Source organism: Pelobates fuscus, chromosome 5 (genome assembly GCF_036172605.1).
Source record: "Pelobates fuscus isolate aPelFus1 chromosome 5, aPelFus1.pri, whole genome shotgun sequence".
Classification (NCBI taxonomy): Eukaryota; Metazoa; Chordata; class Amphibia; order Anura; family Pelobatidae; genus Pelobates; species Pelobates fuscus.
In genome coordinates, this window is record NC_086321.1 from 261,345,455 (window position 1) to 261,371,674 (window position 26,220).

A 26,220-nucleotide genomic window follows, 5' to 3' on the forward strand; every position below is an offset into this window, starting at 1 on the left:
AAAACACTCCTCCAAAGAGTGGTATATACATAATACGTATTATGTATATACCACTCTTTGGAGGAGTGTTTTCAGATATCTGATTCATTTGTATAATGTACTAGAAACATTTTCTTTACTTCTAAATCTGATTCCTGAGACTTATTTACCTGTCACTCCTGATATTTATGAGGTAATTTGTACTGCATCTACCCAGATTTTAGTTCACTTGGTTTTCACGAGTATTTCACTATAATCACATTTAGTATTTTTATTTTTTGTTTATATTCGGCTTAATAAAGGTTATACCATTTAACAATTTTTTATATTGAAGGGATATCTTTTGGTGGAATGGATGTCCATTTGTCACTCTAGACAGGATATCCATTCCACTCTAGTTCTTTCTTTTGTTTCAAGTATCATTTGGGGTTCATGCCCTTAGATATCTCTGTAACCCTAAAGGGATACTAGTGTTGGCTTTGTCCAACTCTATAGTCCCTTTCTTCTTCTTTCTCTCAATAAAAATACATTTTAATGAATGCATTAGAGAAATGTGAGAAAATGAGTAAGAAATAAAATTGCGTGATATTATCTACATGTATTGCCCTTGTTTACCTTCAACAAAGGGCATCTTTGGGGGAGGGGGGCTGAGGTTCCAGCTCAGAAGTTGGGGTCCTATAGTCCTAATATTTTTGGTCTTCTCTGTGCTATCCCTGCCCACTGTGCTTGGTGAGTGTAGAATAGAGATATGCATGGCTGAATAATCCATTTTGGTTTAGTTAGTTTCAGTTTGTTTAATTATGATAATTTTCGAATTTTGTGGGATTTCCCTTAAAGGGACCCCATAGGCACCAAAACAAGTTTAGGTTAATAAATCTGTTATTCTATAAGTAACTGAGTGTGTCAAGAGAAGTATTAATGGGACTTTAGGTAAGGAACAACTAATTATTTGTGGGCTCAAGCCCCTGGTGTTTCTTAAGCTTAGCAACGGCCCTGCCATCAACATCTCTGTAGAACCATGTCAGAAAGTTAAAAGTTGTACTTGATGCATTTGTTATAAATTAGAAGTAGTATGTATGTATGTATTTATTTATGTGTGCATGTATATATGCATGTATGTAGGTGTGCATGTATGTAGGTGTGTGTATTTCATTTACTTGTTCCTCTTCTTCTAGACCAACATCTGAACAAAGAACATATAACATATAAGGTTTGTGACAAGTAGACATGTGCAATTCGTTTCCGTCCGAATGTGAATTTGGATGAATTTCGTGAAATTTGGACATTCGGGTACTTCCGAATGTCTGAATAGTTGAATTGCCGAATTGTCGAAGCCCCGAAGTTCCGAAATTACCTAATAATCGAAGTGTTGGGGTGTCGAAGTGTCAAAGTGTCAAAGTGTCAAAGTGCCAAAGTGTCAAAGTGCCGAAGTGCCGAAGTTCTGAAGTGCTGAAGTGCTGAAGTTCCGAAGTTGCCAAAGTTCAGAAGTGTCGAAGTGCTGAAGTGCCGAAGCACAGTATTGCCTAAGAACTAATATACTTAACCAGTGGAAGAATGAAGAATGTTACACTGTATACAATTTTAAATAAAAAGTATACAAACATAGCCAGGATTCAGCTGTAAGCATTTGCAACACTTACAACAATAAAGTAACATACATTCATATAAAATGTAAGTTACTTAGCCAGTCAATGTAATGACAGGAATGAATAAGTAGAAACTTATCTACTAAAAAGGCTGAAAGACCTGAATTGGTCTTTTAGACAAATTTACTAATACTAAGTAAAGATTACCTTGTATTAGTAAATTATGCCCCTACTCGCTATACCGCGAGTAGGGGCATGTTTAGTAAACAGTGAGCAACCTGTGGCTGCTCACTTTAAAAACAAACAAACAGAAAAAAGGGAACATATTGAGCCCCCCCCCACGGCCCCCACCCCTGAACAGTGGGTGGGGGCCCTGTAGTAAAATAAGGAATTATTGTCCTCCCCCGGCCCCCACCCATAGGCCTAAATTAGAATAAGGGGGGACCTAATGTCCCCCTCCCTGGCCCCCACCCCTGAGTGGTGGGTGGGGGCCCTAAATACTAATAAGGGGGACCTAATGTCCTCCCACCAGCCCCTCACCCCTGAGCGGTGGGTGGGAGCCCTAAATTAGAATAAGGGGGGACCTAATGTCCCCCTCCCTGGCCCCCACCCCTGAGTGGTGGGTGGGGGCCCTAAATACTAATAAGGGGGACCTAATGTCCTCCCACCAGCCCCTCACCCCTGAGCGGTGGGTGGGAGCCCTAAATTAGAATAAGGGGGAGACCTAATGTCCTCCCCCCTGACCCCCACCACTGAGCGGTGGGTGGGGGCCCTAAATACTAATAAGGGGGGACCTAATGTCCTCCCCCCTGGCCCCGCTGCTCAGGGGTGGGGGCTGGGAGTGAGGACCATAGGTCCCCCCCATTATTTTATTTTAGGGCCCCCACCCGCCTCTCAGGGGTGGGGGCAAGGGGAAGGACATTATGTCCCCCCTTATTAGGCTGCTCACTGTTTAATAGACATGTAATTTTTACTTAGTATTAGTAGATTTGTCTGAAAGACCAATTTAGGTCTTTCAGCCTTTTGGTAGATAACTCCCTAATACCGTGGGAATTAGGGAGTTATCTACTAAGCGGCTGCAAGAGAAGTCCCGAAGTCCCGAAATTCTGAAATGCCGAAGTTCCGAAATTCCGAATTTCCGAAGTGTCGAAGTGCCGAAGTTGCCGAAGTTACGAAGTGCCGAAGTGCTGAAGTCCTGAATTGCCGAAGTCCCGAGCTGCGGAATGCCAAACCGAACTGAAAATGTTCCCCATGCACATGCCTAGTGGCAAGTAGCAAATGATAAATGAGCAATTTGCAGTCATTCACTATGATACATTCACACTCTTTCAGTTCAAGCTAATACATTACATAATATTTTTACAGCTAAGATAGCAAAACTGAGAAAATAATCACAACAAACAGAGGTGACCATATACTGTCTTGAACATTTTACACTTGAATGACCTTCCTGGCTCCGAAGTGGGCATTCACCTGTAATTGTATGTACTACATCGTCTTTATGTCTCTTTGAGCATGTCTCTTTTTTTATTAGGATATTTAAATGGTGTAATTCTGGTCTGCAATGACACATTTTATGTTCTACAGGAATAGGTCATGGTTAAGGACAAATTGTGAGTTCAGTTCTTTGCTCTTGCCAAGCTTACATAGTGTTATTGGATAAAACTTGTCTGACTAAAAAAAATAATGACATAAGTGACACAGAAGGACACATAGGCAGTATTTGTACAAAACAACCCAACAGCTGTCCTAATGTAGGCACATATAACAAAATACACACCTGCATCCACAGAGGATTAGAACAAGTCAAAATGATAACATGATAGAAAAGAGAAGTGACAGCTTTCCTTTGTACAGCGGGATTAAAATGCATAATTGATTTTTATACAACTATATAAGCCACGGGGTGTAGTTAATGCATCCAAATCTCAAATTCAGCTTAGTAAACTGACAGCTGAAATTTACAGGACAAATCTCCCAGAGAGATATCTGAGTAGCCAAAAGATAGCTCCACGTTTATTGTATAACTATAATCACCATGATGATTTGTCCACTTTACAGCTAACAAAACATGAAGGCAATCTGTATTTTTAATAACAGCTAAGGCTCTGTCCATTGAGCATCCTAATTCTAAAGGTTCTGCTAGATTCCCAACCGTGCCTCTATTGGTGGGATGTCCCTTTTTTAGGGTTTTGGTCCAGTATCCAGATTATGGATCTTGGTGGAACTATCCCTGGGCAACACAGGGTGAGAGCATCATTAGTCACATTTGCACAGTGTGGTGGGCACTAGGAGTGTGAGGGTGACTCAGCAGCATTCTCTGCATGGTCGCGTGTGTAGAGGGGTGGCCGAGAGGCTGTCTGTTAGCCTGGCATACTTAAAACACACTTTCCTGGCAGGCATGGTAATTATCAGTGCTGGAAATGTAGAAAGGCTAACCCACCAGTCCTGACCACATACATCCCAATGTTGAGAGGTATGCATATGTCCTGCAATGCAGTTATGGTATGCATCAGAGAGATATGTTAAAATAATTAAAATGGTTGACACTCATGACCAGATGCACTTGTAAATCTTGCCTGGTTCATAACCGCTACTCTGATATACTGGTATTCTCTACTACCTATGAATGTGTAATGCAGTAACAAGATTGTACTGTTTGAGTGCCCCAGGACATAGTTGGAAACAAGAGAAATCTTAGTATTTTCCTCCTGGTTTTCTTCTGAAATGTTGCTAATTGTCCTGCCTTAGGCAGGACAAAACTCAGGTGCCCCCCTCACTCGCGCCATCCCACCCAACCCTTTCCCCCAACCCGCCTTTTAAATACACACACACACACACATTCACTGACAGATACGCATACACTAGCTAACAGAAACACACACGCACACACACACACACACACACACACACACACACACACACACAATAACAGACACACAGACACACACTCACTAGCAGACACACACACACACACTCACTAACAGACACACACACACACTCACAGGCAAACACACTCACACTAACAGACACACACACACTAACAAACACACTAACAGACACGCACACACTAACAGACACACACACTAACAGATGCACACACACACACACACACTAACAGACACAGACACACACACACTAACAGACATACACACACACTAACAGACACACACACACACCCACTAACAAACACACACTAACAGACACACACACATATTAACAGACACACACACACACACACACAAACACACACTAACAGACAAACACACACTAACAGACACACACACACTAAAAGACACACACACACACTAACAGACACACACACACACACACTAACAGACACACACACACTAACAGACACACACACACTAACAGACACACAAACACACACACACTAACAGACACACACTAACAGACACACACACACTAACAGACATACACACACACACACAAACAGACATACACAGACACACTAACAGACATACACACACTAACAGACATACACACACACACTAACAGACATACACACACACTCACTCACATTAAAACATTTTTTTTTTAATTTACCCCCCCTAGCCTCCTTACCTTTGGGAATGCTGGGGGGGTTCTCTTCCTCCCTGGGGGTCCAGTGGCAGCTGGGCAGACGGCATTGGCGGGCGGACGGCTGGCGAGGGAGCACTTCCCCTGAGATGTCTGCTCAGCTCCCTCGCGCGTCTCAGAGTGATGCCGGGAGCCGGAATTTGACATAATTTTCCGGCTCCCAGCCTTACTCTGCGGCGCGCGAGGGAGCTGAGCAGACAGCTCAGGGGAAGTGCTCCCTCGCCAGCTGCCCGCCCGCCAATGCCGCCCTCCCAGCAGCCCGCCTTGCATGTCATTTAGCTACAAGGCTAACAAGACATTTGCCCTGGGCATTTGGGGGCGGCTTTTTTGCCGCCCCCTGGAAAATGCCGCCCAAGGCAAATTTCTTGTTTGCGTCGCTGCTAAAATGTCCCTGAATGGAGGCACTTTCTCATTGAAAACTCAGTGGAATTTCATGTGGCATCATGCATAGTATGGTGTGCAGTGCATTCATACCAACCATACTCAAACTTGTTATTGTAACAAGAGAAAAATAAGTTTGTACCATCCTTTACACCCTATGGGATTTCTTGCACTAAGCCAGTGGTAGACAGCCGTTGGCATTCTAGAGGTTGTAGACTATATCTCCCATAATGCTCTTCCAACAATGATGCGAGCAAAGCATTGTGGCAGATGTAGTACACTGCATCTGGAGTGCCAAACATTGCTTACTCTTGGGGATAATACCACCCAAGTCAATTTGATTGAGCAAACCTCCTTTTGCTCTGAAGCATGTGAGTAGGTATTACTTTTACTGTGCTTTACACTCTTTTTTATGGTACGCACTATTGTGGCTTTTTATTTCTTTTTTATATATACACAGAAAAATATTCACATCAACAATATCCTAGAGTGGGGATCATACCACTTCACGCATTACTTTTGGAGCCAATAGTTAGGCTCCATAATATGTGAGTGTACACCTATCTACATACCTACCCCAGTTTATCAGCTCTACATACTACACTATATACTTTTATTTTGTCTTTTACTTTTTATGAGGATACCCATCGCTGTAAGGAAAACTTGAAGAATCACTACCACAATAGATCCATATGCGGGGATAATTCTGCCCAGACGTACAAGCCAGAGCTGTATTTAAGCTCCCTGAAAGTGTGAGTGTACAATTTTTCTTTTTCTTACTCAGTCAAAAAGTTTTTAACTTACTACACTATCAGTCCTTTTTGTTTTTTCTTTTTTGTCATTGCATACATTCCCTAAAGGACACTTCAAGCACTGTACCTTCTTTTCCTGTTCTATTGCTTACTCTTGCACTAAACCATCTGAAGGAGCGCAAGAGGTGCAGAGCAACCCTTGTGATAATCACTATTATACCACTGGAGCAAGCTCACTGTCATTCATGGAAGTGTTTAATTTCACAACAAAACTATGGTAAGTATATGGTGACTACTATGGCAAATTTGAAATGCTTGCATTTCCTGACAACACAAAGCACTTATTTTCATATGTATATAAGTTTCACATTTTTGTTAATAAATAACAAAAGGCTAACTTTGCAGTAGTAATATTAAAACTTTACCTCACACCATGCTTTCTATAGGAAACTGTCCAAGGGTAGCAGTCTTTACAATTCCTCCAAAAATCTAGGCCAAATAGTGTAACTCATAAATATAATGATTTGTTTAGGTAGGAAGAACTTAAAGGGATCCTATAGTGCCAGGGAAACTGGTTTGTTTCTCACGCCCCCCCTCCCATGAGGCTAAAGGGGTTAAAACCTGTTCAGCCACTTACCTGAATCCAGCGCCAAATCCAGGGACATCGGCGCTGGGTCATGCTCCGCCCATGACGTCAGCCGGCGGGGGAGACCTTATGTGCATGTGTGGCAATGGCGCATTAGAACTCCCCATAGGAAAGCATCATTCAATGCTTTCCTGTGGGGAAAATCTGACACTGGAGGTCCGTGAGGAAATCCAGCATTAGATAATTGACCAAAAGTCCGTTTGGATTCCGGAAGCTCTCTAGTGGCTGTCTGTTAGACATCCACAGAGGGCAGACTTAAAGCTGCAATGTAAACACTGCAGTTCTCTGATTGCAGCACTAGGTGCAAAAGGGTCACAGCACCTAGACTACTTCAATTAGCTGAAGTGGTCTGGGTGCCTACAGTGTCCCTTTAATCACCTTTAAAATACAATTTGGTTAATTATGGTAACAATAAATAACTATGTGCCTTCTCCACTTTTTTAATGCATCTAATACACACAGCATGAAACAAGTAAAACATAAATTGTTGTCCTTATCCAATAACTTTTACCATCTGGTGATGAATCATCAAGTTCTCCAGCAATAACTCATACCAAGCGAGGCTATAAAACCAGTACGGTTTTCAGTGATTGCAAGCATATTTGGCTATATTTTTGAAAACTGAATCCTTTTTCTTTCCCCCTGCCTGAGCATAAAATCCAAACCTCTGTCCACTGAGTTAATGCAAAAAACATCTGAATTGAAAGTCAAATAGGCACGAGTGATTAAGTGTGAGCGATTCTGCTTATGTATTTGGAAGAAACGGGGTCAGTGGGCCTCACTAGCTTTACAACTCATTTGACTGTGCAGTTGTGATTCCAGCTCCTGCAACAAAATATGATACATTCCAATGCCCCATGTAATGTACATATCAGTAGAATACATTAACTGATTGTCTAAAAACAATACGGTCCTTTCAAAGTGTGACATTTCTATCGTAAATCAGCACTACTGTAAACCATCAGTGCTTCTAAATGCCTTCTTAAAAAATGTGTGCCAGTGAAACTGTTAACAAATGAAAAGATGAAATGAAATAATTCCCTCAAAGTAAATTCCAGTTGCTGTTCTCTTGCATGGCTTAAGCTTTTAAGGATTATTATTGCATAGCAAGACCACTTAATGTTATCTCACATATATATTATTATTCTTTTTATAGCCAAATTTACCACCCTAACTCCTCCCACAGTTTTTACACTACATAGACAGAAATATACCAAAACGTGCGGATTGTTCCCGATTGGTGTGCTATTACTTTGTGGAACGTTTCGCCGAATGGTTCACGGAATATCGTCGTTCTTGTGGCGAAATTGGTCCTGTAGGAATGAATGGCAAAGCTAGAGTGGGAGCTGGCAAAAGCTGAAAAATCAGGACATGATTTCTAAACTGCCACCACTCCCTCATTTTCAAGCCCACCTACACAAATCTTATATCAAAATGTTCAGCTATCCCTGCTGCCACTAAAAATGTCCACGGCTAAGCCATAGTCCTGATCGTTTTCACAATATGACCATTTGTTTGCAACTCACGCTGTCCATTGACATTCATTGAAACTCCACTCTACAAAGCTCAAAGTTTCAAATTTGAAACTGCAACTGTGCCTACATTTTTAATACTTCAGAGACATACTATGCATCAAAATGTAGGTCTAGGTCTTGTGATTCTCACAATATAAAGCTCTTTGCTGTAGGATGTATAGTTTTTTAAAATACGATGTCATAGACAGGGCCTTTTGTACACCTGCTAATGTTTTTATAAATGTATGTTTTAATATAACTGTGAAGCACTTTGGGCAACAACGTTGCAATTAAATGTGCTGTATAAATAAATAATAACAGTTACTCCGCCCACTCCAGTTGTAGACTACTGGTGGAGGCAAGAACACTTCACACAATTCCCCTAGCAATTGTAGCTTTTCTAGTTATTATTAGGATTATTCAGGGTTTTTAGAAGAAATAGATAGTAAATTTCACATTTTAGGCCAACCTGAAAACACAACTAATATAGTTATGCTATATGATATGATACAATATTAGCATGGCTGGAATGGCTCTGTAACGCGTACGACTGGGATTTCCAGAAACATTGTATCATTCATGTAGCATTGTATCATTCACTGCTCTTAATGAAAACAGTGGTGGGGCAATGATTTAGCGAAATCTACTTAGCAGAACCTTTAGAACCATTAAGATGCTCAATGGACAGATCCCTAGCTCTTATAAAAAATACAGATTGCCTTGATGTAAGATGGACAAATCATCATGGGCGATTATAGTTCTACAACAAATGTGAAGCTACCTTTTGGCTACTCAGTTATCTTTCTGGGAGATTTGTACTGTCAGTTTACTAAATAAAGAAGCAAATCCAATAGTCTGCCGCTATTTTTTATCATTTCAGCATGAATTGGAAGGTAAAGACTAGTCATGGGTATCTGGGCATTAGTCATCCAGTCTTAGGATGAGGAACTCTCTGAAAATGGTTCACATTTTGAGGTTTAAATTCTCAAGAACTAAGAAGTACACTCTGATTTTAACTGTAGTTTGAAGAGTGGGTGCTATTGGTCCAGGTTCTAACTTTATCATACTCCTCACTCTTCCTCTCCTATCCCTCCCTCTTACCTTTTTGTTGGCACCTGTCTAATAACCAGACACTTTATTCAAAGAGTACACTTTGAGTCCAATGGTATCTAACTCCCCTGTAAATTTAATCAAATTATAAATTAATTGGCCATTACCACTTATAGTAGTTCCAATGAATTATATGTCAAAGAACTAAGGCCTTGTGAAAATATAACCATCTCGAGAAATAACTGACTAAAAATTGTAAAATTGTTTTTGTTCTCTTGAGTATAATAAGTCTCTTCAGGCTTTTTGCAGTAAACACTGTATTTTCAGAGAAAATGCAGTGTTTACATAACAGCCTATGGATACCTTCACTAGCCAGTCCTCATATGGCTACAAGAGGTGCTTTCTTGGGCAGTGCTGCACAATGTACAGCACTGAAATGTAATGTCTCCACCATCTGCACGAAGACACTGGTCTTTCCTCACAGAGATAAATTGATTCTATATGAGGAGATAAATTGATTCTCTATGAGGAGATGCTGATTGATCAGGGCTGTTTGGCCTGTGTGAATCTCAGCCAATCCTATGGGAAAGCATTGCGATTAGCTGAGATCACCACTTATGATGATGTCAGCCAAGGAGGCAGATCAGGGGTAGAGGCAGCAGCTGCAGACTGAAATAAATATATATTTAAGGGGGCTAGGGAAAGCGGGGGTGGGGAGTGGGGATATATAGTGTTTTTAACACTTTAGGTTTAGGAATACATATAGTTGAAGTTTAATCAGTTGGTATCATGCTATATTTTATGATGTTTTCATTTTGTTTTCCTTTAACTCGGGCACTGTTTTACTGTCTAACATTTTGGCAATCAATCTGTAACTCTATCTTAGCTAATCACCCAGTCATGTCTGCATAGTCTGCTACTATTGTACATTGACCCTTATTATTCACATAGCATCGCAGTTCAGCCTAGACAAATGCCTGAAAGTCGATTGGCCTGACGGTGTTAATATGCCAGCACAGTTTTTTTCGGCAATGTAAATTAGAGTGCCTATCATGCTTCAGCTTAAGATCTCATATCTCTAGCCCAGTGGTTCCCAAACTTTTTAGGTTCAAGGCGCCCTTAATATTTCAGTATTTTTCCAAGGCACCCCAAGTGAAAATTTCTATGTTGTATATCTATACAGCTCTGTGGCATTTACTGGTGCTATAGTGTAATGTACAGTGTTGGTGTTTGAAGGGGTGCTTGTATATAGTTATTGTATTGTAATACAGCGGTGTGTTTTTCTATAATGTTTGCGTTTGATTGCAGGCAGCGGCGTACATACCGCAGTCGCAGGGGTCGCAGCTGCGACCGGGCCCGTCACTCCAGGGGGCTCGGCCACCCTGCGGGCCCCCGCGACCGGTACCAGCTGCCACATTTTGCGGCAAACCGCCAGGGCCGCATGTTAAGGGGTCCATCAGGTGGCCCATGCTGTCAGGGCCAACTGATGGATATGGATTGTGAGGGGACCCGGCCTGCGCTGGGCGCTTTAACAGCGCGACCGGGCCCCCTGTGATGACATCACTGCTGGGAGGAAGTGACTCCCCGGTCACTCCTCCCAGCTATCAGCCCGCGCAGGAGGAAGCAGGAAGGAAGAGGGAGTCAGAGTGGGAACTCTGACTCCCATCAGGCTGAGCCCCCACTGGATCCCAGGGAAAGTAACAAAAGGTAGGAATAATTTTGTGTATGTGTGTGTCTCTGTATGTATGTGTATGTATGTGTGTGTCTCTGTTTTGTGTGTGTGTCTGTATGTATCTGTGTCTCTGTATGTGTGTGTGTCTGTGTCTCTGTATGTGTGTGTCTCTGAATGTGTGTGTGTGTGTCTGTATATATGTGTCTGTGTCTCTATGTGTGTGTCTCTGTATGTGTGCCTGTATGTGTGTGTCTCTGTATGTGTGTGTCTCTGTATGTGTGTGTGTATGTATGTGTCTGTGTGTGTCTGTATGCATGTGTGTATGTATGTGTGTATGTGTTTGTGTCTATGTATGTGTCGGGGGGCCCACGGATGGGGGAGAGAGGGGAGGGAAGGGGAGAGAGGTGGAGGGGGGGCCCACGGAGCTGTTTTGCACCAGGGCCCCATGGATTGTGTGTACTCCACTGATTGCGGGGGTGTATCTGAATGTAATGTTCACTTTTAAATGCGGATGTACATTTGTGTGATGTATTTGTGTTTGATTGAAGGAGTGTATTTGTATATATTCTTTTTAGTTTGAATGCAGGGGTGTGTGTATGTAATATCTGAGTTAGATCGCAGGAGTTTGCTTGTATGTTGTGCTGGTGTTTGACTGCTTAGATGTATATACATACACTACCACATACATACATACTTACACAGATATTCCTGCACATTAACACACAGATGCATATAAATACACCTACACATACACACAAATTCATATAGATACTGACACATACACACATATAGATACACACAGACACATACACACACATAGATACACACCGACATATACACACATGCACCCTGACGCACACAAACATTGATACATGTCCACACCATGACACAGATACACACACTGACATAAAAACACACACCCTGACACACAGAAGCACACTGACATATATATATATATATATATGTATATTTACACACACACACACACACACACACGCACACCCTGACACACACACACACTCATACACATACACACACTCACACACACATATACACAAACTCATACACACACACACACACACACACACAAACTCATACACACACACACAAACTCACACACACACACAAACTCATACACACACTCACACACATACAAGGTTTTTTTTTTATCTCCAGCCACCCTCCTTTCAGCTTACCTTATGTGCCAGGAGGGTGACTTGGAGTCCTGCTGCTGCTGTGGGAGTAAAGGGTCTGAAGCTTTTCATGCTCCTCTCCCTCCCGCGCAGTCTCTCTGCATGACGCTGGGAGGAAGTGACAGGCTGTCCTCCCAGCCAGCTGACATTACAGGGGTCTGGTAGCGGTCTTCAAGGACTGCGGCACCTGGCTGGGCCCCTGTTCAGCAGTAATGTTTCCCTGGTACTATAATCATAACACTGGGGAAACATTCCGCGACACCCCTGTGTGCACGTCGCAGCACCCCAGGGCGCCGCGGCACACAGTTTGGGAACCGCTGCTCAAGCCTATTTAATCAAATGTATTTAATCAAAAGTATAACTGTGTCTGCCTAACTAGCTTATTTCTCTTTTCAAATTACAAAATGTTGATGGTCCTTGTGGCGAAACCAACCTCGCCACTGGGCCCTGGAGAAGCCTGTTTGCTAGCCTCCTACCAGCTGACTATGGCCCCAGGGTTATTTGGGGCATATTGTACTGTATATTGCTGCTACTGGCCCTTTTAACAGCATCTATGGACATATTGGGACTTTTGGGACTACTGTCCCTTTAAGACTGTGATACATATTCTAGTGTACTGCCTGTAATATTATATGTGTATTTGTGTGTTAAGTTTAACCTGGGATATATATGCAGCATTCATCTGATTGTTCGGTAGAATCACTCCATTCATTATATTGAGTGAAACTACCGAACAACCAGACCACCCAGGAATAAGTGTGCCTCCAATTACAGTTTGCAACAATGTTGCAAATGGGTAATTGGCAATCAGTGTAATGTATGCTTTGTCCTCTGGGTGGCCGCCATTCGGGAAACAAACACGTGGCGGCGGCCATCTTAAACTACCGAACAGCGGTGTTTTGCCGTCGAGTGTCTGGAACTAAAATCGGACACTTGACTAGGCAAACACCGCTGAGACCTCCATACTTCCAGAAATTCGTATAGAAACTACCGAATGACCCGCCGTTCGGTAGAAAGAACCCCACAAACAAGGGAATTCATTCAAACCCTCTCCAGGCTCTATAACACAGGCAATTCGTCTGTTTTCATTCCCTTGTTTGTGACCGACCGCAGGGCCAAAATGCATGGAACTGTTTTCGGATACTTTACCCATGCGGTCGGTCAAATCTTTGGAACCCCATATCTCACGAACCGTTCATCCGAATGACTTGAATTTTGAATATGTTGTCCCCCTGAATAAGGGCTATCCAGCGATGCTGGATTTAAAGGTGTACCCCCGGGTTTTGGGGTACATCCAGAACTTGGCTGAAAAGGTGTACCGGATAATTGGGTTTAATGTTATCTGAGGGGAGGGGATGTGTGGGCTGAACCATGTATGTGATTGGATATTTTATGCCTCCCCCTGGGTGTGGACTGTATGTGTATTATTGTAATAAAAGCCGGGCTGGATGAGCCAGTCCAGAGTTCCTGTTTTACCCTCAAAGTGATGTGTCGTCTCATTATTGGGGGAAGGATTTATTGTATGCTGTTCCAGTTGACTGCTAGGAGTACAAGCCTATTCGTATGGTTCCTATTCAATGGTCTACAGCATTCATACGCTTGGGAGAATTTAAAGGTTTCTCGGATTCGGTGATTATGGTGTCTGCCAGAGTGCTTGGAGTCCTCAGGAAGCACTAGGAGCATCCATTAACGGAGGTACCAAGTCGGGGTGCCAGGTGATCCGCTACAGTCCTGTTTGACATTGCTGTTGTGGCTCTGCAAGCCCGTTTGTTCTCCTGGCACAGAAAAAAAAAGTAAGTGAAATGCATGCTCGTACAGGTTGGGATAAGGCGATTGACTTGGCCATCACAGAATATTTGACTTCTTTCACTTAAAAAAACTCCTGGGTCCTTGCATCATTCTAGTACAAGTTAATGGTTGGTATTAAAATAAAACCCGCTGGAAATAGTATTCTTAGAGACCAATCTGTTGTCCTCCTTGCTGAATAAATGATCAGGTTAGTGTAACCCAATATATACAGTGTCCTAGATAATGTAATGGTAAGTGTACACTATAAAGCAGAGAGCCTCCAATCATCTCTTAGATAAGGCTTTGAGCGGAACAATCCCCAGTCCATGAATACTATTTCCACCAGGTTTTTTATTAGTACCATAAGGACTTTCTCTTCTGGACTTTTATTCTTACTTAAGCTATTTTAAATTGATTTTTGTGTTCATACACTTAATTAGTCAACATTTGTATTCGCACAGCCTGTTACCTTTTTCATTTGTTTAATACTGAGTGCTTCTGTCAGTTCACAGTTACAGGGACATTTAAATGGCAGATGTGCACTGTATTTCTGCAGTCAATAAGTGTGTAGTAGATTGTGGATCTATCTATGTATCTATCATTGTAAGTATACTTTTTATTTTATTTTATTGCACAATAAAATAAGAATATTAGAACCTCCAATTCTGCTATTTTTCCACTTTGTTGTTTGCTTTCCCCCTTGATGCCCTTCCTATTGGATATTTATACTCCACTGCTCTAGACTGCAAACTCGTCTGAGCACAGCCCTCATCTACCTATTGTTCCTGTAACATTTTATAATTGTCTCATTACTATTGTGAAGAGCTGCGGAAGAAGTTTGTGCTATATAAATACCAATAATAATAATATAAATATAAATTTGCTTACAAAATATCTTAATAGTTAAGATATTTGGCACCAGAGTGTTCCCATCCTAAAGTAGCCTAGTTTCCTAGCTTTTATTTATAGAGGTTTAGGGTTACCAACAGAGTTCTTTAGGATGGAACAGTAGGTGAAGGTGGCCATGTGGGAAATTCTTTGGGTTATTTATCTGGTCTGCACACAGATGTTCCCTTATGTGTTTTGTTTATCTTCCGCATCATCAATGTTGCTTGGAGTCAAACTGAGGGTCAAAATTAAATGCTACACATACAGACTCCAAGCACCATTACCAATTCTTTCCACCACACTGTTCTTGTAAGGATGGACATAGCCATGAGTTTTGGTGCACACTTTTGCATTTGAATTAGTGAGAAGGACGTAACTCTCATAATTTCTGATGCTAAGAATATGGGATTTGCTCTGGGTGGGTGGGCCTAGGAGACTTATTGAGAATCTATTTTTTTGCATTGCTAACTCATAATGTATTACAAAAGCAAGTCTTTATGATATTTTATTTTGCCTACTGTAGCATGGCAGAGCTATCCATGCTATCTCCTTCAGGGCAGTCTCACATCTCACCCGACTAGCAACTGGCCTGTAAGTGGAGGAACTGGGCACTAAACGACTGCAAGTTGTGCAGGGTTTAAGGCTGCACCGAAGGAGAAATTCTGCGTTGATAACTTGTCCATGCTTTGGGATTAACTCTTTGACAGTCTGAGATCTTACCAGTTGTGTAGTTATTTAAACTTTCCACATCCGTTCAGGCTGCAGGCTGGATTCGTGGGGTGTTTTTCTAAACTTGCAAACTATACATGTTTGCATTTTAAATAAGTAACATCTAGAGACAGGGAATATGTGCAATAAATTAATAATCCATTGCAAAAGTAACGTTTTCATTATAGTCGAGAAGCCTAAAAAGCGCAACGAGGCAAGGCTTCAATGGTGCAATATTGGCAATTTATTAAGTATTAAAATTTTATACACAGAAGAAAAAAAATAAAAACCTATAAAATCATTAAGGAGAGAAGAGAAAAAAAATCAAAATATAATAATAAAAAATACAAAATGTAGATAAATGGCCCATCCCCCTACATAATGTACTCGCAAGACATAATTCACAGAGGATATGGTCCTAGAGTTTGGGACCTAGAGTTTGGGTCCTAGAGTTTGGGTCCTAGAGTTTGTGCTGCTGTGTAAAAACTCAGTAGGTGATTAGAGTGATAAAAGCAGTCGTTCGGTCTGTATAGCAACAAATTAAATAGTGAACGGTATACACAGCCGTTACAACTTCAACAAATAACAGTCCCGGGGGTGGAAGGGCTGCGTGCTTGCCGTATGCAGAGTCTCGGGACGGAGTTCACTTGGAACAGTAAGAGAACAAGTCGGTGATCGTTCTGCTCCTACATGTTTCGTGAGTTTGTACTCACTAATGTTTTCATTACTTTGCAAGTAGAAAAATGCTAATCGGACACAAATGGAGACACAGACCTAATTAAAGAACACATATTTATTAATAAAACATATTTATAAGAGGAAAATTCATATCGATCTCAAATACAAATACATATGGAAAAGAAAAAACATAGATCAGTTTATTGCACAGACATTTTAAGCCATTTATAATTATGAAAATGAGCAAAATTGGTGATAACTATTTAGTGAAATAATATCATAACTTAGAGTTTAATGATTAAATAAATGAATCACAAATACTGGTAATCCACTGGAATATTTTGAGTTTGCAGCAATATCGACACATAAATGGTGGATTATGATGCAATAAAAGGCATATTATCTAAACCCATTTTACAGTTCTAAAGGGAGTGTATACTCTTCTTTTAATTGTATCTCTTTCTGCGTTCCTTTATTTTAGCACATACATGAAAATTTAGATTTTATAGTCCTCGGTAAGATATGCCTCCTAAAAAAGTATTTGCAGAAACAATGGGGTAAAAATAATGGCTAAACAGGCTTTCTACATGTAAAGTTTTTTTTTAAATTTGCACCTGCACACATATGTTGAAGGCATCTTTCCACTCGGATAAAATTTCAGTGTCGTTCACCAAATTTGCCAAATTTATTTATAGAAATCACTTTGTGGGTGCGTTTTTTTTCAAGTCGCCTTTATCCGATAACATTAAGTCCCTCTGGTTGAGCCATACGATCGTCAAACTTGTATGCTACTCATATGTCCCACCAGGTGGGGCATACGATCGGAATTAGAAAATTAAAATGTCCCACCCTGTGGGACAGTCGAGGGGAAATGGTTTTAAGTGTAAATTATATATCTAAAATAATTTTATCAAGAAAGCTTGACAAGTGATACTCTCTAAAACAACATTTTGAAAAAGATTTTGTTTCAGAACATAACATAATGGTTTATATCATGGTTTATGAAGAGAATAGGTGATATAAGTGCCAGGGTATTAAAGGTATAGTTAGCTTGAAAGGTGTGAGAGTGAGAGTGCTGTGCCTTTAAGACTTCTCAATGATAATGAATTGAAGCCTATCTAAAAAAAGTGCACATATGTGGATTAATAATATTTAGTTTAGATTAAAAATGATGACATTTGTGGTATTTTGCTACTGTCTTAACATCTAATTATGGATTCTACAATACGTACAAATAGGCATTTTGTTATGCCTTCATTATCAGATAAAAGGAATGAATGGGATAATAAAGCTTGATCTGACTCTGTGACAAGTAATAATAAAAAAATGGTCTGTCCAAACCTTCAGAAACATCAAAATAGTGGATGGCTGTTTGTATAATAAAAGACAGTTTTAATTACTTATTCACTGAATGGAATTTAATTCTCACTGCTGAACAGTCCTAATTCAAGGTTTCAGTATATTTGCAGGGTTAGCAGAGCTACGTGACAACATTTCGCATATACACAGCACCTGCTTATGCTTTTTGAAGGTCACTCAAAGTGGAATTAATACATCTCCTGAAGCATATTTAAAGAAGGCTTAAAGTTTTACCACATTTCAGATTATCCATTTTTTTAAGGAAAATACCAAATCCTTTGCAGAACATAAACTCTGCTGCATTCATTTACCTCATTTAAATACAGACAATTCTTTAAGGTTTTGTTCTACAGTACAGGACATTGAAGTGAGGCCCTGGTACTCCATTGGAAAGAAACGGTCAGTGAGTATTGAATATTGGGGGAAAAGTCCTTCAAACATGAGCAGCAGAAACATTTCTTTCATACATACGCTCCAGAATGCGATGGATACAGGCAAAACTCGGCCTATCAGATGGCATCTTGCTCCAACAGAGACGCATTAGATTATAAAGCTCCAATGGACAGTTTTCAGGACAGGACAAAACATTTCCATCTCTAACATAGTAGATGACTTCCTCATGGGCCATGCCATAATATGGTTGCATACCATAGGAGAATATCTCCCAAAGGACCACTCCATAGGCCCAGACATCTGACTCTGTTGTATACCGGTTATAAAAGATAGACTCTGGAGGCATCCAGCGAATTGGAATGGCATCATTCTCGTTAGCTTTGTAATAATCAGCTGAATATATGTTTCTAGAAAGACCAAAATCTGCTATTTTCACCACCATGTCCTCACCCACCAAACAATTCCTAGTGGCCAAGTCTCTGTGGACAAATTTACGCTCTGACAGATAGGCCATACCAGCTGAGACTTGGCGGGAGATATAGAGTTGATCAATAAAGGAGAGAGGAGAAGGGTTGAGGTCAGAGAGTCTCACTTTTGCTGCAAGGCTGCTGTGACTCAAAGCACTTAATGCACGGGGTGATCTATGCCGTAAATACTCATTTAAATCTCCATGAGCCATGTATTCAAAAAGAAGACACATTGGTTTCCCGACAGCACAAACACCTAGGAGATAAACACACATGTATTAGCATAACTGCAACTTATGAGTAAGATGCATATATTGATTTATAGTGCGCACAACTATGGATCATATAATTTAAAATGGTTCCATAAATGCAATGTTCAATAAGGTATCAAACGTTTTATTACATTTTTTTAATTTTTTTAACAAAAGTTACTGAAATTCTGCCTGAAATTTTTTTTTGAAAAATAAAACAAAGTAAAATGTAATTGTACTTGACATTTCATACATGATAAACCTCAGTTTGTTCATAATCTGCCATATTTATGTGTCAATACTGCTATGAGCCCAAAGTAGCAGCAGCATAAATATGATTAATTAATTGTGTGATGGATACACCAATATATATTGTTTATGGTTTGACAGAGACACCGGGAGTTTATATTGCTCTGTGCTGAGGATTTCATTTTTATTTAAAGGTTTGATGAACAGAAGCCTTACCTGAGGCACAGGCCCTTAAATATAGGCATTTATTGGTGTGCTCTCGACCTGTTTATTGGGTGTACAAGCTGCTTATGTATGTTTGGATTTGTATGATTTTACATTTTACAGTATAGCAAAATACTAAACCAATGGTAACCTTGTATTAGAAATAAGCAAAGTTTACATAATATCCTATTGGGAGATATTGCTAGTTCAAGTCTAAATTCCTTCGGAATGTTTGCCCAGCTGTTGGTTTGCTCTGCATATTTTATGGCTAATATTAATGCGATTACAAAGACATCTGCCCTCAATTGAACAAAAGGGTGTGTTGATAGCTAAGATGATTAAATGCATTTTAGATTTGTGGTGAAATCATTATAAGGTAAATGACAGGTTCATGTTAAACACTTGTGTGACCACTAATTTACAAATTGTTCTGCGTTCCTCAAAATTGTTTCATCTACCACAATATGAAAAAAAATGCGGATAACCAAGGCATCACTTGTCATAAAACAAATGTTCAAATACTTCACTCACATTCTTTAAGGGCTATGATAAAGGGAATTTACAACCTCTTTTAAAAACATATGAAATAACTTCATTGGCGTAGGAAGCCAAAGAAACCAGGGAGGACAAAAATTAACAAAAAAAAATCTGTCAGCCCCCCACTCCAACTTTCTTACTGAGATTGCAGAATAGAGATCATACTATTCAGCTTTATAAAAGAAAAGAATCCACATTACTATATAATTTAATGTGGATATACCATATGTATACTATATCATTCAGCTTCTGTGACTACATGTTTTCTGTACACAATGCTTTTTGTCTCTCCTAGCATTCCGTGTCTCTTAGCTTAGTGTGTTCCTCATGTTGTGGTGTCTTCTAGCTTAGTGTAGTCTTTCCCCTCCAGGCTTTTCTATTCATATCTTCTCTTTTTTACCTACTAGAAGATGTGTATGATGTTGCTAGCAGTTTCTCCCAACTCCAATCTCAACACATCATTGAAGCAGCAACGTATAAGAGGGAGACCGCTTGTTACCCAGCCTTCCCGATTTCTTAAAAAGTTTCAAATAAAAAGGTTTACATGAAAAACTTAGTTTGCATGTTTTAATTTCATTTATTGATATTATAGTCCCGTAAAGAGTCTATTTATAGTCTAAGTTTTTAAATAGGGTCAATTTAAATTATTTGTTAAAATGGGATAGTTCTTTACAAGTGTTTCCTCTAAGGTGACTATCACAAAAGATAGGACTTTTCTACTAAAAAAAAATCACAGTTTACATAGAAATAATTGTTGGTTAAAGTGACCATACATAATGAATATTTCATAATTAGTCCATATGTATTGTTTGTGTGATGGACTAACCTTAGAGGCAACATTGTTCTATAGCTTATCATAGCACAGTATTTCTCTCACACTGACTATTCAAATAGAAATGGGAGGTCATGGACAGATCTGGCCATTTTCTTACTTTAGTATCTTGTGCTAACTTGATAAGCAGTTAATAAGAATTATATTACTAATAAATCCATTGGCCTAGAACAAAATATATAGAATATTTAAAGGGACACTATAGGCACCCAGACCTCTTCATCTCAATGGTCTGGGTGCAGTGTCTCTGTCCACATTACTCCTGCAATGTAAAACACAGCCACTAGAGGTGCTTCCTGGAGTATCTTGGAGTTTTACTCTGTGGCACAATGCTGGACATTCTCACGTTCTGCATGAGCATGTCTAGAATTGAGGGAATGCTTTCCTATGAGGAAGGTCTAAAGCATGCTGCCCATGTGCATTAGGTCCCCCCATCAGATGACATCAGAGGAGGTGGAGCATGACACAGAGCCGAGGGACTTCGGTGCTAGAATCAAGTTAGTGATTTAAGTTTTTTTAACCCTTTAGGTATCGAGGGGAGGGGAAGGGGGCGTGAGGAAAGGGGGGAACCAGCGGGCACTATAATGTTCAGAATACAACCTTGTATTCCTAACAATATAGTTTTTCTTTAAACAATGCTTCCATGTAATTATTCTAATGGAGAAAGACAGATGATTTATATCACCACCGAAACACAAATCCCTGTGGGGTCAAATAAAGCATTCTGAACAGATTGTTCTAAATAATAAATAACTGAGAGATTTCTTAAACAAGGCTTTAGTTTTAGGAAAAAAAAATGCTAAATATGTGATTATGTAACAGTGTTAGTTACTGTTGCTATGTGATTATTTGATTGTGATTTTACTTTTCTTCAACACCACAAGCAAATAGTCCTTGGACTTCACTGACATGGAATATAATCAAGTTAATAAGCACTTTTTCAGCCAACATTTCATACTTTTTTCCTTTCTTAATATATGAGGTGCAGTAAAACATTTGTTATATTGAATAACCGCCGCCAGACTGATTTTCCTCTCTAGTCGGTCCTCTCACACCTCACCCCTCTGTCAGTCCTTACATTGGCTTCCTGTATCCTATAGGAGTCAATTCAAAGTGCTAACCCATACCTATAAAGCATTGACCAATTCTAGCCCCTCTTATATCTCATCACAGATCCATAGGTATGCCCCTTCTCTGTCCCTCCGCTCTGTCCATGACCTTCTCCTGTCCGCTGCTCACACCCGTACAGCCACCTTGCACTTGCAGGACTTCTCCCTGGCAGTTACCTTCCTATGGAATAGCCTGCCTACCCCCATCAGACTCTCCCCTAGTCTTCAATCATTTAAGAAGTGCCTCAAAACCCATCTCTTTAGTAACGCTTATAGCCGCACAGAGTAACCTCTTCCTTACATACCTGTCTCTCTCTCTCGCTCTCTCCTAAAGGGCAGCACTCTACTCTCTCCTCCAGCCAGGGGCGGACTGACAGGTCGGGCAAATCGGTCATGGACCGAGGGCCCGAGCCACTCAGGGGCCCGGCAGCACAGCCATGCTTCTGCTGTGGAGATCAGAGATCTCCACAGCAGAAGGAGTTAAACAAAAGCAAGTCCACTAAAAGGCTGCAGGGGGCCCATAACGACTCGAAGGGCCCCTGCAGCCCATCACTATGTAAACAACCCCCCCCCCACCCCCCCAATCCAGTGACAGCATGCCTGCTCTCACTACCAGGTCTCCTCTCTCTCTGCCTGCTCCGTGCTTAGTGCTCCGTGTGAGGATGGGAGGCAGGGCAGGAAGTGAAATCACCCCCTGCTTCCCTCTCACACGGAGAACACTGACAGCATGGGTGGAGGGTGAGAAGGAGCCTGTCTGCCCCACTGCTGATGGAAGAAGATGGAGGGAGAAAACATCAGATTGTACAGGTAAGCAGGCCCATACACACACTGCCCCCACCCATAAACACACTGCCCCCCCCACATACACTGCCCCCATATATATACTGCCCCCCCACATACACTGCCCACACATACACACACTGCCCCCCCCACCCACATACACTGCCCACCCATATACACACTGCCCCCCACACATACACTGCCCCATATATACACTGCCCCCCCACATACACTGCCCACCCATACACTCACTGCCCCCCCACATACACTGCCCACCCATACACATACTGCCCCCCCACATACACTGCCCACCCATACACACACTGCCCCCCACATACACTGCCCCCCACATACACTGCCCACCCATACACACACTGCCCTCACCCCCCACCCACATACACTGCACACCCATATACACACTGCCCTCCCCATATACACACTGCCCCCCCACACATACACTGCCCCCAAATATACACTGCCCCCCACACACACTGCCCCCACCCCACCCACATACACTGCCCACCCATATACACACTGCCCCCCACACATACACTGCCCCATATATACACTGCCACCCCACATACACTGCCCACCCATACACACACTGCCCCCACATACACTGCCCACCCATACACACACTGCCCCCTACAAACACTGCCCCCCACATACACTGCCCACCCATACACACACTGCCCCCCACACATACACTGCCCCCATATATACACTGCCCCCACATACACTGCCCCCCACATACACTGCCCACCCATACACACACTGCCCCCCCACAAACATTGCCCCCACAAACACTGTCCACCCATACACACACTGCCCCCCACACATACACTGCCCCCATATATACACTGCCCCCACATACACTGCCCCCCACATACACTGCCCACCCATACACACACTGCCCCCCACAAACATTGCCCCCACAAACACTGCCCACCCATACACACACTGCCCCCACCCCCTCCCACCCACATACACTGCCCACCCATACATACACTGCCCCCATACACATACACTGCCCACCCATATACACACTGCCCACCCATATACACTGCCCACCCATACATACACTGCTCCCCCACATACACTGCCCCCCTACATACACTGCCCCCCATTTACACACTGCCCCCCATATACACACTGCCCCCCCATATACACACTTCCCCCATATACACACTGCCCCCCACACATACACTGCCCCATAGACATACACTGCCCCCCCATAGACATACACTGCCCACCCATACACTGCCCCCACATACACTGCCCCCCATATACACACTGCCCCCCCACACATACACTGCCCCCCACACATACACTGCCCACCCATATACACACTGCCCCCCCCACATACACTGCCCACCCATACACACACACACACTCACTGCCCACCCATATATACACACACTGCACCCCCACACACATACACTGGCAACCCATATATACACGCCCCCCCCACACACACATACACTGCCCCCCCCCCCACACACACACACACACAGCCCCCCATACACACATTGCCCCACAAGCCCTACACATTCACTCACTGCACCCCCACACACACACTGTACCTTTCACACACACTGCACCACTCACACACACCACTGCTCCTATGCCCTACTACAGTCTGATATCCCAGCAGACCCCAGGTAAGTTGTCAAACTGTTCTTAAACGGCTTGTCTACTTACTTTAAAATCATTTTTAACATTTACTTAGTCCTTAAAGGACCACTATAGGCACCCAGACCACTTCAGCTCAATGAAGTGGTCTGGGTGCCAGGTCCCTCTAGTTTTAACCCTGCAGCTGAAAACATAGCAGTTTCAGAGAAACTGCTATGTTTCACTGAGGATTAATCCAGCCTCTAGTGGCTGTCTCACTGACAGCCGCTAGAGGAGCTTCTGCGATTCTCACTGTGAAAATCACAGTGAGAAGACGCTGGACGTCCATAGGAAAGCATTGAGTAATGCTTTCCTATGGGCGGTTTGAATGCGCGCGCGGCCCTTCAGCCCAGAGGGTGGTGGGGGGGGGGGGGACCTAATTAGCCTATAGTGCCAGGAAAACAAGTTTTTTTCCTGGCACTATAGTGCTCCTTTAATATTTTGTCTTCTAAGGGCCCTGGATCTAATTTTGTCCGGGGGCCCAGAAAGCTGTCAGTCCATCCCTGCCTCCAGCTCTGCTTCACTCCCACCTTATTTGATTGATATTTCCTGTCTTAATGTGTTTTATACCCCACCTCCTATAAACTGTAAGCTTGTTTGAGCAGGGAACTCTTCAACCTATTGTTCCTGTAAGTTTTCTGGTAATTGTACTATTTATAGTTAAATCCCCCCACTCATAATATTGTAAAGCGCTACGGCGCTATATAAATGGCAATAATAATAATTATAATAAAAAGTGGAAAAATGGAATGGAGTAAAAACCAAATACAATTTTTTTTAGCAATAGAATGGAATTATGAGATCATGTTTCTTTTTAGTAATAATTTTATAATTATTATTAAAAAATATTTAGGCAAATTTAGAAATGTTTACAGCTATTGAATTGATAATATTGTCAGTATGGACATACGGTGTAAGTTAAAAGCGTACATTTTTACTTATCCTGTATCTCACATCATTCAATCTCCAATGACCAGACAATCCTCATTTTCTGAGTTCAATTTAACTTACTGGATGACTCCAGTGCTTCTCATAAATAGCAATGAGGACCAACTGGGCAGGCATGCCACCCACTGCTATCTGCCAATTTGATGCTTCTAGGATGCTACTCAATGAGAAGCATTCACAGCTTTAGGTAGCATTACAATTTGCGAGGTGATGCACAATGTGAAGACTTCCATTTAAAGTATTCATGGGAAAATGCATCTTGTGACTGATTAACAGTCACTAGAAGCATTCTGACTGACAAATGTGAACGCTGCCATATCTTCGACACAGCGATTTTTATGATTGTCAGACTTCAGGAACATGGTCATTGTAGTGTTTTTGATGTTTCGAATATCCATTTAAAGTTGATTTTGTCTGTACAGTATGCTGAATAACTACTGCACAGTAAGATTTTAGTCAGATTTCTAAGCCAATGTACGTTCAATGTATGTTCTGTGTGATAATAAAACCATATGTTTAAATGTATGACATTGTATGTGCCTGCCAGATTATACCAGAAAATAAGAAAACATGTATATTATACTCGATAAAATATCCAATAAATAAATTAAAATAATGTGGAGGTATTAAGCTGTTCATCATTACTACATAAAGAATTATATTAATACCTAGAAGCTTTACAATATTCGCGTGGTCAAATTCCGCCATCAGTGCTGCCTCCCTCTGGAAATCAGCCTGCATATCAGCTGAGGCTTCTTCTTTAAGCATCTTTACTGCAACCATGGTGAATGGTTCGTATGGTAGTAGCCCTGGAGCTCTGTTAAATAATAAGAACATTTCATTAACGTGAGACATTTCCAGACTACCAACAGAATCTACAAATATAAGCACTGTTCTAGAGATATAGATATCAGTACATTGTCATTTCAAGTTGCCTGCCTTATACCCCATTTAAAGGAACATTACAGTTTTAGGAATACAAACA

The 26,220-nt window shown here is 41.5% G+C and overlaps 1 protein-coding gene across 1 annotated transcript in view; it reads right to left on the reverse strand.

Moving 5' to 3' along the window:
* Window positions 1–16,598: 16,598 nt before the first annotated feature.
* MUSK (muscle associated receptor tyrosine kinase) overlaps window positions 16,599–26,220 on the reverse strand; it is a 200,114-nt gene continuing 190,492 nt past the window's right edge. Inside the window, exons 16-17 of the mRNA XM_063455267.1 lie at window positions 25,904–26,052; window positions 16,599–18,910 (exon numbers count right to left, since the gene is read on the reverse strand). Of these exons, the coding sequence (XP_063311337.1) occupies window positions 18,228–18,910; window positions 25,904–26,052 (832 nt within the window). The 3' untranslated portion in view covers window positions 16,599–18,227. The remainder of the gene's footprint in view (window positions 18,911–25,903; window positions 26,053–26,220) is intronic.